General features: G+C 33.1%; 1 protein-coding gene across 1 annotated transcript in view; it reads right to left on the reverse strand.

Moving 5' to 3' along the window:
- LOC122568778 (5-hydroxytryptamine receptor 1-like) overlaps positions 1–16,350 on the reverse strand; it is a 92,451-nt gene that overhangs the window by 15,395 nt on the left and 60,706 nt on the right. Inside the window, exon 2 of the mRNA XM_043728927.1 lies at positions 3,202–3,525. Within this exon, the coding sequence (XP_043584862.1) occupies positions 3,202–3,330 (129 nt within the window). The 5' untranslated portion in view covers positions 3,331–3,525. The remainder of the gene's footprint in view (positions 1–3,201; positions 3,526–16,350) is intronic.

Here is a 16,350-nt window from a genome sequence, read left to right on the forward strand (position 1 = left end):
TAATCTCGTGGGATCAAGGTGATACCAGTTCGCGGCCACACGAAAGCTAGCTATACGTATAGTTTACTACATTCTTCGAATAGCACGGAGGAGAATAAAGTTTAAGAAGTCGATAAAAGGAAATTTAATTACCTGGTGACCAAGTATAATGATTATGTGGGTATATACAGGATGTTCCAGAACTTAATAGCCAAACTTCGTTAGTATCAGAGTATAAAAAATGTTATATACTTAAACATATACCATTTAAATGTTCATTAAAAAATTATAATTCAAATAATAGATATGATGAAATATTAACATACTTGCAGTTATTGTGTTATGGGACAAGAACAAATTTATAATCAACACAATCATTACCTGTCAATACTCCCGTGGAAGCGACAGCGATAAAAAAGCTAGATTTATTACCCCAGGAAGCTTATTTTGATTTTGCTTCATCTCAATGAATCAACCACGTATTTGTTAATATTTATATTAACATTTGCAAAAAGCATAAGAACTGCATAAGTACCGGAATTCATGAAGCTTTACGCGTATGTAATTATCAATTATATAATTCGTTAAAATTAAGAAATGGAATATTTCAAATGAAGAACACTTCAACATATAAATTCAACAAAGTTTCCAACCTAGTATATGTAAATATAACGAAGACGAAACGTCCGGCCCTAATTTCATATCATATCAAACATAGTTTCAGTCTATTTCGTAGACCCCAAAATTTCGCTGAAATTAACTCCACAAATTTAACAAACATTCTCGTCAAGCCACGTAACACGAAACGCAAACGAGACCGTCCCCTACAGAACCACAAAGTGGTCCATTAATTACTTTCCGCTGCCCTCTACACTCCTAATCCTAAGTTTACCCAACACGAGAAAAAAGAAAATATCATTCGACATACCCTAATTGTTCCCAAGTTCGCGTTAATGACCTAACTGCGTGCGCAGACAAACATTAAGGCCGGTTCTGTTGTGTCACGGTACAATGAAGACCTACATATCTACAGGAAAAGTTGGGTAATCATCTGATCAGTTTCACGGTTGTTGAAGTTTGGTATTAGGCCAGATTTATGACACGGCCAAGAAGGGTTGCCATTTATGGAGAAACATGGTAGCTTTAGCATCACCTAGATTACATGTATTACTTAGATTGCACGTGACTCACAGTAGTAATTTCACCATCTGTGATAGTCGCGACATATATTTTTCATACATGCTGCAGTATATGAATCATTTAACACAATTAAGAATGTGAACCCTTTAACACAATTAAGGATGTGAACCATTGGATAGGATAAGTGATCGAAAATGTCGTAAATAGTCTTTCAGTTCTATATCGTTTCATTCAGGCGTGTAGCAAATTTATCAATTATTTGCAATTATTTGCAGACGAGACCTTTTGACACATGAGTGTCCGCCTGGATGAGAAGATCCAACTGCGTGTAGAAAAGTGATGTACGCTTAAAGATTGACTTTACGGTTTACGTTTTACGAAACTACGGTTCACAATACAGTCAGGAACAAAAATAAGCAAATATGTAGTGGAAATAAGATATATATAATATATATAATAATATATATGTCGGAGATGAAAGGACATCGGGGCCTTTCTTTTGAAATGTTTGGGAAGGTCCCCAATACTTTAATCCAGATTTTTTATTATAACTGTATTTAAATAATAAAACTGAGAAATAATTGTATATAATTTAATCCGAGTATGAGTGCCCAAGATTTGTGACAGTGGGTTTGGGCTCGAAGTGACATAACGAAGTGACATAAGTCGCTGAATGTAGCCACGGTCACGGGAGCGACGTGTACCTAACAGAGGTATGGAGTAATTAAATAGCTCTCCTTAAAAACAAAGATTGACCCTAGGGGTAGAGAGGTACGAAGAGGAGTATATAAGGGCAGTTCTACTTGAACTGAGGTTCAGTACATTCAGATAAATTCTACTTGTACGTTGAGTCACACCAGAGTCGTGTATCGCATCGCATTCGTCATCCCGTTGACCGTGGATTCGTTATCGAACCTAAATTCGTTGTTATCGACATCTCGATTACCTGTCACACTTTGTAATAATCACATTTGTATCACGTGAAGATTCATTATACGCCCCTAACTCCAATGATAACCCGACATATATAATATATAATATATATAATACATATAATAATATATATAATAATAAAATTATATTATGACTCGTTTATACGAATAATTTAAATTATTTACTAAATAATCTATGCACTATAAAGATCAGTAGCGGCTCATAGATTTTACATTTAGCGTGCTGCGTGCTACATGCACATGTAATCATAAATTTAATTAAATTAGTTCAACCATTTTGATGTTGTATGTAGAGCAGCTTATTTCATTTGGTCTGAACGCTAGTCAAATTAAGAATAACCCCCTCCTTCTAAGTCTTTATTTGAATTTTTTCTTCGAAAGATCGCGTAGAAAATGATTTTGTCTGAATAAAGAATCCTCGGAATTCATTTTTAAGGATTGATATACTCACGTATTAAACCAAGTTTTGCACTACATCAACAGAGTGAAAAAAAGACCTTTAAAAATTCACAGCAGTCACAGAAACGAGTAGGTCGTGATGTGACTGTAGCACGAGAACATTTACGTAGTACAATGTAGTGCAAATGTAGAACATTTCAACCGAAGAAAAAATGTGTGACATGGTGGGGGAGGATATTAACGGCTATACTGATACAATGGACAGCGATAGATTTACGTTTAATCTAAAAGCGATTTTCAAATATTGTGTTCACGTTTGACGAGTAGAAGGCAAACTACGAGCCGGCTGTAGTTATTGATGCATGGTTCGTTTGTTCAAGGAGTCAACTCGCTCTGTCAGTGGGCCGCGAAGAAATAACAGTACAAAACAAAAATTATAATGTCGGCGACTTATAAAACATTTCAGCGTGCTGCAGCGCGGTAGCATATGTTGAGTAGCCACCTCTGATACGCAATAAATAAGACAGTATATAACATTATTTTGGTCGAACTTCATCGATACCTACTTCCACTATCTGACCACTTATTTTTATTCCCAAGTGTATGTCGCTACGCGTCCGAAAGGATAAAAATCCTTGTGCGACTCTTTAGATACTCGTTAAGGGTTAATCTCAAAGTTTCGAGTAGTCCCTGGACGAAGTGTTGCAAACCATTGGTCTATCAATCTTACCTGCGTGACCGTGTAGGGCGAATTTTTGCCGGGGAATCCTCGGAGGAATCCGTCGGTGTCTCGTGTAGCTACAGTGGTCAGGTTCAGAAGCAGGGTGCTTTCCGTGGTGATTGCGTCCTTCCCCTCCATACGAGCCTAGTCGGCAGTCCGGAGCATCCGAAGCGCCCCCCTTGTCGACGGCTACGTCATGCTCCTTCTCTCCTCTCGACCATGGGATTCCAGGCAGGCTCGGGCCGTGCATGAGAATCTTCACTCGATTCCACGATTCCACGACCTACCCCAACCGTTCGTCGTTACCGCTCGCACGGTCCGGTCTTCGTGGCTCTGAAATCGTTGTTCACTGGTTAGCGATCAGCAGACTATTGAGGTGTATGCACAGTAGCAAAGGAGATATTACTCTATATCGCTTATTGCCGCGCGTCTTGTTTTATTGTTTTATTTGTATAACGTATAGTCAAACGAGATAATGTATTATTTAAATAATCATTTTTCGAATATATTGTTTAAATCATATCCAAGCTTGCTATTAATTTCTAAGATTATAGCGCGACGATTGACATATTTTTCAATGTAGGGTAATATGAAACACCTAATTTTAAAAGCTTTTGGTTGAAACCTGGCAAAATTAATAGATACTTGTATGTTAACAGTTAATTGCGCAAAAATTTAAATGTCCTGTAGTCATGATAAAGGATGTATGAAAAGTCAAATGTGACGTGTTAAAAAAAAAATGATACCTAAAATGGGAGATCTAAAAAATTTGTAGAGGAATCTTAAGAACTTTATTTCTAATATGAAAGATGAATATCTATGTAAATAAACGACGAGTAAACAAATATCCTTCATTCTTTCGACTTATATTAATGTCTCTCGTTTTCTATGCATTGAGCACATGAATGACGCATCTGAAGCACATTCTCTGTGATCCCATTGAAAATAGCGATTATATTGAACCCACTTTCATTATTATTGTCTCTTTTGTAGGTGCCGTCACAAAATAAATATAATTCTGTATCATTATCATCAGTTGTAGTATCATGAACATGTCCCATATTACGTACACTCAACGTATTCCATATTGGGCACATATATATTTCAACAGAAAAATAATAATCGTACTAAGAAGAAATTTCTTTTGGATATTTAAAAACAAATATGTTTAACGATAAATCATGCGAAAGTAGCATTTCTTAATTTGACATTACTAAAAAATCTCACTATTCAATTCGTCTCTCAAAGACTTTTATACGCTTTCAAACACAACAGTCAATTGCATCCAACGACAGATTTTCAAGTAAAGCTCAGATTTGAATATATCTTTATATTACCTTGAATATACCTTGAATATATCTTTTGCTTTTATCGAAATACTTTACGTTGTCGCCGATTGATTTTGTGTTACTTGCCGAGATATTGTAGTGTTTCATATTGGGTACAGTTAACCTGCTGCAAAAGTCTTTGTCGATATTACAAAACAGCAAAAGAGCCGGAGAATATATCGATTTGAATGGCTGTACTGATTATATGAATCCAGTTGGAAAGGATTCATTTTTACACATGCGACACTTTTCGTCAATTCACGCGCTTATCTTTATGATCGTATGATGATCGAATTTATCAGAAAGAATCAATCAGACCCGCATTCCTTTGCCTGGCCATCTTCTCATCAGCGCACAGTACAGGTGTAATAGAGTAGTTCGGTAGACACGTGAAACATGGGGGTACCAAGATGGTGTATGTACTACTGTTCTTGGGTGAGACGAGTAATTGAAATTGGGTTGCAGACTGGATTGGAATTTCGAATGTCTGTGGGTTTGCTCTGGTAAAACCGGTGTATACTATTTGGGAAGTTCAAATTGCTTCGAAAGGGCTGATGTTCATGAGAAAACTTGGAAGTAACGAGTATGTTACGACGCAATGAAAATTTACAAGGATAAATATATGAAAATGTCTGTTTGCCTATATACATCAGGAAATTGATTGTAATTTGTAATGAAAAATTTTAATTAATTAAATCTTGTTTAGTTGTATATATCGTGCAGCAGCATTCAATATTTTCAATAAATAATAGTTTAATAACCGTAGTGTAAATAATGATGTCAATATGTAATAATTCATAAGAATTTAATTTGTGATATGGGAGAGTAAAATCATGTAATGCACATATTACAATGCAAGGTAAAATAAATTATCGGTTAATAGAATATCTCACTAAATTTGCTTAAAATAAACATATTTCTATAATTTTGAGAATTTTTATGTCCACAGTCGAAAAATAGATATACCTTGAATATTATTACCTTTACAATTTCTATGTAACGAGCAATATGGCAATATTGAAATATAATTTCAAACTAAATTTAGATTCGAGCGATTAATTTCTAGAATAATTTATACCAGTTATATTTTTTCTTTATTGGGCTTCAAATTGTACAAACAGGAAAACTGGAGAAGCAACGCGAGCTCAATTAATTCCTGAGTTTAGGTAATTAAGATTTTAATTGCTTTATCACTGCTATCATTAAGATGCTTCCCCAGTCCGGAAATACATTACACGAAATATAAATTAAGCAGAGATACGAAATTAATAAACCATACAACCACATTGACTCGAGCGTTTGCGTTGTCGTTCGAATTACTCGAATTCTTGAAATTATTCGATATTACGTGCTGTATTCCTGGCAGCCACTTGATGAGAATAGCTTTCTACGGCCGTTTCGTGGAAGAAAAATATTTTTGCAACACTGAACAAGACAATAGTAGAAAGTAGAAGTAAGCATACAGATGGAAACGTAAATGGAAATAAAAATGAAAATTATTTCAAAAGAATTAAATTCGTTATTGAGTGAATCGATTTAACGAAGTTTAATACAATTAATTGGAATTATCAGTAAATACATAAATGGGTACTTTACATGTCCATATCTTTAATTATCGTTTCATCTATATTTTAATCAAAGGGCATTTATTTTAATTCACGCGCTTTTCCTAACCATCTAGGAATTAATCGTGTTCACTTACAACTAGGAGGTCCTTTGCTTGAATGACTGAGGGTAAATACACGATTACAAAGAACTAAAAATGAAATTCAACTGCACAAAGTCTCAAAATAATATGAAGAAGATATAGCAATCGCAGTAGAATCCCTTGATTTTGAGGTCACTGCGGTTCTGGGACCTCAAGTGCGGTTAATAGCGAACGTGTTATACTTCGTATCTTCTTCGTATACGTATATTTGTATCCTGTTTCCTGAATTCCATCATGTTACAACATACGTACATTTCATTGAAGTTGTTACGATTAGATCGCTAGGAAGTAATAACTGAACTGTAGCTTCTGTCGGTGAAATTCAATACTGTACGTGTATATACATAGTTCGAAGTAGTGTTCGGCGTGCTTCAGTGGTTAGAATAACTTAACAGGCTAAATAGTCAGGATTCTGCGTTATTTTGGTTACTTCTTAGATTTTTACATTTTACATTCCTAAATACGTACTTGTTCCGAAGAAATTAGAGCAATTGCAATTACCAGAACAATCTTTTAAATTTTATAAGCATTTTAGTTTTGTAATTAGCAGATAAAGTATTGTAGTTATCAAATATTATGATATTTATTATTATATTATTATTATTATTATTATTATTATATTACTATAACAACTATTTATTTAGTTAACAATAGATTTTAAACAATTGTTACTAATTACTAAGCAATTGATACAATAGTAAATAACAGCAATAACAATAATAATTATGAATGAGAGAATTATTTTTCCAATAATTATATAATATATGAATCGCATCATGTTCTTTTCAGGATGAGATAGAAATTATTCAAGTCCTATCTACTTGAGTTCCGAAGGATTCTCAATGAAATTTCGAAGATTTCAAAGTAACAACTTGCAGGAAGAAATATGAATACGCGTATCAGAAACTTTGCGATGGACGATTGCATTGCAAGTTCTACCGGGTGTAACTCAGTTTGCCGATATTTCACATTTACGCGATGGAAAGTTTAGAACCATTGGCGTTTTCCGAGACCTTTCACATTTCTTTGTTACGATATAAAATACGTGGTACAAATGTTTTAAATAACGGAGATTCTAGCTTTATGAACTAATAATATAATCGATTATTTTACAATAAGAATTCACAGTATTTTGCAGATAAGTTTTTTTAAACAATCGGATGATAATGTATTCGAAGCCTCTTATAAGCAATACGTAATAACGTTTTATTATGCAAATATATTTTATTCACTACTACTATTCAAATTACTCTATAAGTATTCCATGAATAATAAATTTGAAGACATTCTAGCTACCTATACATTTTTCCACTTTATTATTGACTGGAATCATTTTTTAGAGATTTAATACTAGAAAAATTTAATCGATTGTACTATATATCTACTCTATTACTTTAGCTGCATATCATGTAAAACAAATTATAAAATATAATCGGCAGATTATTCTTTCCATTATTTTGATTATATATTGATTTTACTGTAAACAGCTACATTGACTGTTCAGAAATTTTCCAGCGTTTTAAGCTCAATGCTCCATCTAGGGCTTTCAGGAAGTTACCATTATTCTACACATCTCTGCACAGCATTAATTATGCGTCTAATAGCTGTATGAATTTTATCTGCAAACACACCAATTTACTGGCCCATGTACTTGAATTTTTTTGCGAATCACTGTTCATATCTACGAAATATGTCAGAAACGTTGTACGTAATTAATTTCTATTCCAGCATCATATGTGATTTACTATTAGTTTTTGATTATTTATTCACTTATATTTATCGATCTTTGTCTGTACAAATGGTGTTACCCGTGCAATAAATATAAATAAATAAATATATTCATTTGTTGTAATTACATCAATTTGACATCAAGATATAAAACCACTCCTTATCAACAAGATGTTTTTCACTAAATACAAAATTTTTTATATCCATTCTCACGTACTGGAATTATTGATAATTGAAAATAATAATAAAGGACATGTATTGGACCCTTGAAAGGCCACCTTGGTCTGCCAAGAGTTAAAAATTGCATTGCTTCTAAACGTTTCGCAGTGTATTATATACATCAAAACGAAAGTATACGAATTAAGTACTCGTTAAGTTACTTAAACATCACGTAATTGTGCAAATTATGGTATTTCTAACCAGCTATCCATTACATCGGAAGACGAGGCGAAGTTCGACTAGGTTCCTTTGTTTAATCGGACCTTAAGTCGACCGGTGGTCCGAGAGATTCTCTGTGGAATCGTGGGTGTTACGCTACATTGGTCTCATTAATTCGGGAACATCCTGATAGTTAAGCTCGATCGAGGTCCGCTCGACCTTAAATTTATCTCCAATTTAAAGGATACTCGCAACACTGAATTTCGTAATGGCGGTAGCCAGCCGCTATTTTCACTAAATGGGGGGAACGTGCATTGAAAACCTGACACCGACGAGATTCATGTGAAACAGAAATATATCACCGTATATTTCCCCTGGGTACTGATTAGCTTGAACTATTTGCTATCTAATGTTTCAAAAGTTGGCAGGGAAAATCCTCTGTTACGAGATTGGATGATTGAGTTGAAATATTTTTCTGTTTCATTTTTTCTTTCCCTGTTGGTGAATATAACAAAGACGCTCTATTATTTGGATTGAAGACGCATAATTTGTTGACGATTTGAGTGATTCTAAGTTATAGTTTACGACGTAAAGTAACAAGTTGATTAATTATGAAATTGGAGGAAATACTAATTGTACTCCCTTAGTTCCATAATTTGAATTTCTATTTAATCACGTATTTTAACTCTTTTTTGTGGTTTCTCATAAAATTGTGATTTACGTTTATTGTTATAAGGAATTCGTTATAATTTTTCAAATTTCGAAAACGTATCATGGCAAAGTGTAAAATTATAATGTAATTAATCATAAAGTTAAAGAAACTGGTACTTGTGCTTTATAATTAATTAAAACGTATATGGTCTAGAATAATGGTAAATTTCTTCTCATAAATTTGGTTTTTAATTACAATGTTGATGAGATGAGGTATCAAAATACATAATTTAGCACAGCCTCCTCAAACTAGATATTTTGTTACTCGTATCACTTTTCTTTTTGACCAAACTAAATGAGATTACAATTACCCACTCTTGACCTATTTCATATATTTAATCGATAAAATGTCTCTTATAATATTATTAGAACGTTACTTCTTAACAATGATTAATGCGCGTTAATGCAGCTTGAAACAAAGACCGGACGTTGTAAGTTTCCAGCGAACAAAGGGTAAAATATAATTACCATCTTAGAAGCTTGTTAAATTCTGACCTATTCATGATCCACGGGTAAATCTTCGGGTAGTAGATTCTTTTGTTATTCCATCATCACTGTTGAAGTTGTTATATGTAGTTCGGAAGGTGTATGGTCTCGTACGATTAATGGTTGCTTGGCTATTCAAATTTCTTCACGTCTTTAAAAACAAAATAGTACGCGAGAAGAAAATTTTTTTAGAGAATAATACGCTTTTTAGATGATAATCTTTGATGGATAACAAGAAGGCACGAGCAAATCATATTAATAAGTTATTTTAATAAGTTATTTAAAACTGTTATTTTAATATGTTTGATATATTTTGTTCGCCAGATATCTAATTAGTTTATCGACTATGATCATCGGCATATTCTTTATTCTAAAGTTTTGTGTATGAAATATTTATCAATCACGGTTGAGTTAACTTAATCAGCATAGTAATTCCAAACATAATATTAGTTTCCATGAAACTATACGGAGAATGAGAATAATCTGCTCTCTCAGGATACATTATTAAACAGTTGATATAATTGCTTAACATATCTGCTGCTACAAAGTATATACACAAGTATATACTACAAATATAAAGGATTAAAAGCCGCAATCTATTTCGAAAAAACATGATGTATACATCGTACACGATTCTCTATCTTCAAAGTGCATATCTTCATTTGAAAATTTCAATATGCGTAATTTATATCATAATGAGCGTACGTGTACAAGGGAATTGTAATAATTTGACGAAATCGGCTGAAACTTGCTAGAATTCCATTCAAAATCAGATCATATAGTAAAATCTCGTTTCACGCTCCGTAATTACGCTTCATAATCGTTTTGTGCATTAGCGTTATAATTAGATGTTAAAACGAGCTCGTCGAAACAACAACGTTACGTTTTCGATTGGACGACGAATTAACTGTGGAACACGAAATCTCAAGAGCATCGGCGTTAATTGACCATGAGACACAAGGGTTATTCAAAACGTTTCTGTAATATGTCGATGCGAATAACACGCACGGGAAAGGTTACCCTTTTTTTTCTATAAAGAAATAGTAGAATCTCTCTTCACAGGTTTCAATTTGTATCGACAGAATTTGCGATCCATGATATTTTTCTCTTCTCAAGCTCTCGATACACGTTTCATATCGTTGATTTGAACAGCTTTGTGAAACGAATTTTAGAAAAATTGTTTGCCACGGGAAATTGTTACAGTGATACGTATGTTTGATGAAGTTCTGTGCTTTTATGTTCTAATCGATACTGTAATCGTTTAAGAACACTTTGATCTCAAGTTCGTTCATTTGCAAGCATAAAAGAATTTAAAATCTTCTGTTAGCGGTATTGGTCGTTGGAAAAATGTTATCTTTTAATGTTACAAAGGTTCCAAGAAAATGTTTCACGACTTCGATACTTTGAATGCGAGCTAAATTCCAATTCGTTTTTAAAATTTGTGCATTAGATGCAGATTAGCCAGAGAATCTTTTTTTAATTTGAGACTTAACAAGAAAATAAATGATTAAAGAATACTAATTTACAAATAACCACAATAAATGATAAAAATTTTATTGGATACCGATAATCATCATTAATGATGGAAATTGTCCCTAATTAATCGAATAACCATTATCGACAATGAGGACATTCCTAGTCTACTAGTAATCATTTTCATTTCACTTTCATTTTACAATTCAAAACACTTCCATTATAATACATCCGATCATCGTTAATTTTTGTTACTGATAATTAACGTTACTGATAATTAACACCTAGACGAAACTTTTCTAATTTATACCCAAATTATTATATCCAAGATAACGTCAATTATAACGTAATAATAATATCGCTGACTAAATTTATCTCCAATTTATAATGCAAAGTAGCGTTTGACGGGAAACTAATTTCCGTATCCTCTGAATTTTCGTTCGTTTTCGTTAGCTCCGTGGACACGCAGGAGCCAGGAAAGGTTGAACGTTAGTTAGAACTGCTTAGCGTGTCGCAGTAACACGAGTTCCTCTTATTTCAATGGTGGCACGTAATGCAGCTCTCGCGTGCTTCCCCATCGATCGGCCCGAATATCGCCGAAGTAATCTGCCAACCGTAGGAAATAAAGGAACGGAACAACCGAGACCGTTACGAGGCTCCTCCATTCGCACCTTTCCCAACAGTTCTACCTTCCAACACTCTTTCGCACACTGTAACGAAATTTCCTACTTCCTGTTCTGTTTCGTCCTTGTCTATACTGTACGATAGATAGCGCAAATCTTTCGATGTTCCCTATGTGTGTTCCAAGATGCATCGCTGTGTTAAAGAAGAGGAAGAAGAAGCCAAATTGGCTCGTGTGATTGCAGTCAGTTATCGTTTGCTTCAATTTTCCAGCTTTTTAGAAACAGACTCTTAACACTTTTTGAGTAAGCTGTAGAATTGCAGCTAATAATGTAGATATTAAATAGAGTCAGAATTAATTTTTCAAAACCGTGGCAGACTTTCGGTACTTTTTGAATAATTTGTAAAATTCTGAACTAATAACGTAGATACTAGATTGAATATTTGAAAGACAAGAGAAAAGACTAAGGAATATTACAGAATAGATCTATGGAAGAAAGCAAGTTTTAGTATTTTAATTTAATAATACATCCGCCGTTTTTGTTTTACCTTTCATCTATCTATTTGCTTAATTGCGTATCTGGTTACAGAAAACGAAATGACGTAGAAAAATATTGAGGTGCAAATTAAAGAGAGATAAATTATGCGAGCTATCAATCGCAGCTGTATAGTGTCTTTGTAGCTTCTGGTTCATTATGAATGTCTCTTACCTTATGTCACTAATTGGTTTCGTTTGCCAATATAATTTTAACTCAAGATGATCAAAGCTTTCGCAATTATATATTTTATGCTCCTAATCGTAAAATATATTTGTACAATTGCTCGTTTCACGAAAGGAACAAATTGAACGAGGCTTGTCGTTATACAAATCTAAGCAATGTATCTTCAAATTTAAGTAATGTGTCGTAAAGCAATCCCCACAGATTTTAAAAGGACCCCATGTTGTTTCGCAAATTAAACTCGTGTACAACGACGTTTCAAGTTTCCACATAAATCCAAGATATCCGTCTTTTATACTGTCTTCATTATGAATACCTTCATTATTCACAGCTATCTGATAAAGTCAAGTCAATTTCGAAAATGTATCATTGTTCGAAGTACAAAATGTCTGCGTTCTTCGAACATTAATTAAAGGAAAATTGAAAGAAAAATAAACCAGCAATTAATCTATCGAATAATTTACGGTATCTAAAAATTCCGAATTAAATTAAAAATGAATCCACAATATAATCATTACTTTTACTTGCGTTAAAAACGAAATTGTTATTTATTATGTTAAACTTAATTAAGATAATATATTTATAGTTTAATTAATTGTTAATAAATTAATTAATTGTTTGGTAAAAATACAGAGATATAATTTATATATATTTCAAAATAAATTCTTGATCTCTGTTTTGCATCAAGCAAAACAAAAAAGGGCAAAATTTTCCATGTTACATTACAATGTAAGCTAGAGGAATTTGTGGATTAATCACATAGTGATCCTTGCAATACCTATCCATTCCAACTTTTCCCTTCCTCTACAATTTTCTACTTCAACGTTTCAAACAAATATAATATCACGAAGCGATACATATAAAGCCTTGATATAAAAGAAAAACGTTTTGAACATCAAATTGGATTTTATGACTTAATCCCAATTTAACCCATGATTACGGTAAATCTCGTCTTTTTCAATTTCAAAAGGATTCAGAGGATTAATCCAGAACGTTAGCTTAGGACGTAAACTATTTTTAGGGGAAGTTAGCGACGGAAGATAGCTCGATATCTCTTTTGGTGCCCACTAACTTATACTCTATCAAGCTAGAGCTAGAAGTTTGCTCGAAGTTTAATCATATACGTTAAACTGCAGCAACTAACAGCCGAAGCTTATTCGAAATGTTCTTGTATCCGTTAGTTCGTAGAAACTTAAGCATGAAGCTCGTTTCATATTTGCTCGGATATGAATTCGAAATGAATTTTGCAATTAGCAAGCAATGCGACGAACGTAAACTGGCTATTGATAATTGAGGAATTCAAATGTAAAGGATGCAAGCGCCAAGAAAATTAGAAATTATTTTTTATTGGACATGGATATACGGTGGCGTGGAAAAAATGTCCGGCTAAATAAATTTTTAGCTTTACAGTCGAAAAGCGGTATCTAAAATAATTGTAAATAATTTTGGGTATCAGAGCATAATAAGTAAAGTATCGTAATACGTGAACATTGTTATGTAGCTATACGATAATTACTTAAAATTCTTTAGAACCGCACGTTTGAAATGTCAAAAATCTATCTTGCCGGAAATTTTCACGCGTCACTATAAATTGTATCTGGAACGTTGCTTTTTCTACCATAATCTATCGCGAGCAAGAATATCTTTGTTTTGAAGAATTCTTAAATTCTTCGTGCTAGAAACTAAGCTTTCACGAGAAAAGCCAGAAACCTGACGTGATGTATCTACCCTTTAAAATGAATCCCAACATAGCAACAAGATTAATTGTTGTACATTTCTTCGTTTTGTTTGATTTATTTTGTGTTTCTCTATCTTTTTTATACTCCATACATTTTCATCACAGCGCATCCCGTAAAACATCGCTTTACGGTAGGCGCACGAGAAATGAGTAATGGCTGTTCGTGCTTATTCATTTTCGTGCACCGTGTAACCGCAACGCCTGTCGTTGGTTAAATGCTTCAAATAAATATTCCATATTTTTGAACTTGCGGAATCTATTCAGACCATACGTATATGTCAAATCTCATGATTGCTTCCAACGATATTCGTTTATTCAATATTTTTTGGTAAAAACAATTATTCTACTACAATTTAGATATTTTCGAGAAAAATATTATGTCAGTACATCAATTCTTTAATACTGTGATCTTTAAGTTTCAAAAAGTTGTCTACTTTGAAGAAATCTAAAGAAATTCGTTCGTAATAAAATCCTTCTTATTCCGTAGTTTTATACTTTTGTTCATAAATTCGAGAAATTAGATCGAAGAAATGGAAGCAGAACTTTCGGAAATTTTACGTGTAATTAAGTAAAAATAAAAAAATTCTCCGTGCTTGTACCTATATGAAGAACTTTCAGAAATAATTTCCCATAAAAAAAGTTATGAAACTTCGTAAATTCTTATTTGCTAATTTTGCAATTTTATGTCAAATTGTACGATCAAATAGCTTGTAATTTGTAAAATGTTCTGAGTGATTTTCTGTAGGTACTCTGATACTTATTAATGAAGATTACATTTCCACTGGTGTTTACGACTCGCTATAAGGTTGTCATGGGGTTGATATGCTTCTGTAAGGCTGATGAGATGTTATTCTACCCCCTGCTGATCATAAAGACCCTTTCATGAGCTACCAAAATGAACGACTAAATTTTAACCGGACTAATTCCTCCCATAGAATAATTCTGATGGAACATGAGTTTCTATGTGAATAGAGATAATTGTTGAAAATGTTCTCACGCTAAAATGGATGGTAGATGCATCGATCCACTTGTGATCTCTCACAACTACGGAACATTTAGTTTCTAACATATATGTAACATATATATATATATATTGGTCGAAATTTGTTCAAAAACTCTTACACATTATGTTGCATAAATTGTATGGAAACTACGAATAATGGCACACAGCACATTTCGATCAAAGTTGAATTAACTGTAAATTATGGTTCTACAATCCCTGTTGAAAGGCTATAAGTGCATATACATGTTCGTAAAAGTGAACTCTGTTAATGTTACGAGTGTATTTATGGGCCCATCATGTTTGTAAGTACTGTAATGGCATGAAGTGAACTACTTATGGAATGTGTGTAGCATTTAAGATAATAAAATTCTAAATAGACATAAACTTTGCTTTTAATATAGTTCTCATATATCTTTCAAAACTGAACACGGTTAAGTAATTGTTAAAAATTATTTATTTTCATATTTTATACGATAATGAAGGTATGAAGTATTGTACATTAACAGTTTTAATAAAACAAGTACATGAATGTTCATAATCTATGTCAGATGTTGAGATTTTGTTCAAAATAAATGTTTATATTGAATTTTAAAACTCTTTCCTCAAAAAAGTAGAAAATACTCATTATTATGTTCTTCCTCCGCAGTCTTCAAATGATAATCAGTGAGAAGTTAGAAAGGTAGTAGTATAGGTCAATGAAAAGAGTAGGCATAAGGGAAAGTGGTCTTTGTGTTAACCCTGCGAGGTTCTTTCAGATATTTTCGACCCAATTTTATTTTCCCAAAAACTATCTCACAATTGAACAAAACACGAAAAAGCTTTTATTGGTATGTATGATTTCTCGTTTCAATCGTATATTAAAGATTTTGTTCAATCCATTGCAGGATTGAAATGCAAAAATTCGATGATCGTAACAAGGTCAAATCGAACGTCATGAGTGGTGAGCGATTCCTAGAATTAAAGACACAGTATTTCGAAGCTAAAACATTTTTTCGTTCTCTTAAAAGAGGCAAATATGATTACGAGTCATTTTTAACCCCTTCAATTATTTCCAATATTTACAAAAATCGGCGAGACAGTTTGAGATAGGAAGAAACTTCACACGAATCGAATCGTGTCGAATCGAATCGTGTCGAATCGAGAGGGAAAAATAATCTTACACTATAGTTACAGCGGATGCGTGTTCAGTCGAGTTGACGTTTCTGACCAACTCCATACGTCAATGTATTATTTATTTATTTAATTCTTGTCTTTCGGCATTGAAT

Source organism: Bombus pyrosoma, linkage group LG6 (genome assembly GCF_014825855.1).
Source record: "Bombus pyrosoma isolate SC7728 linkage group LG6, ASM1482585v1, whole genome shotgun sequence".
NCBI classification, from domain to species: domain Eukaryota; kingdom Metazoa; phylum Arthropoda; class Insecta; order Hymenoptera; family Apidae; genus Bombus; species Bombus pyrosoma.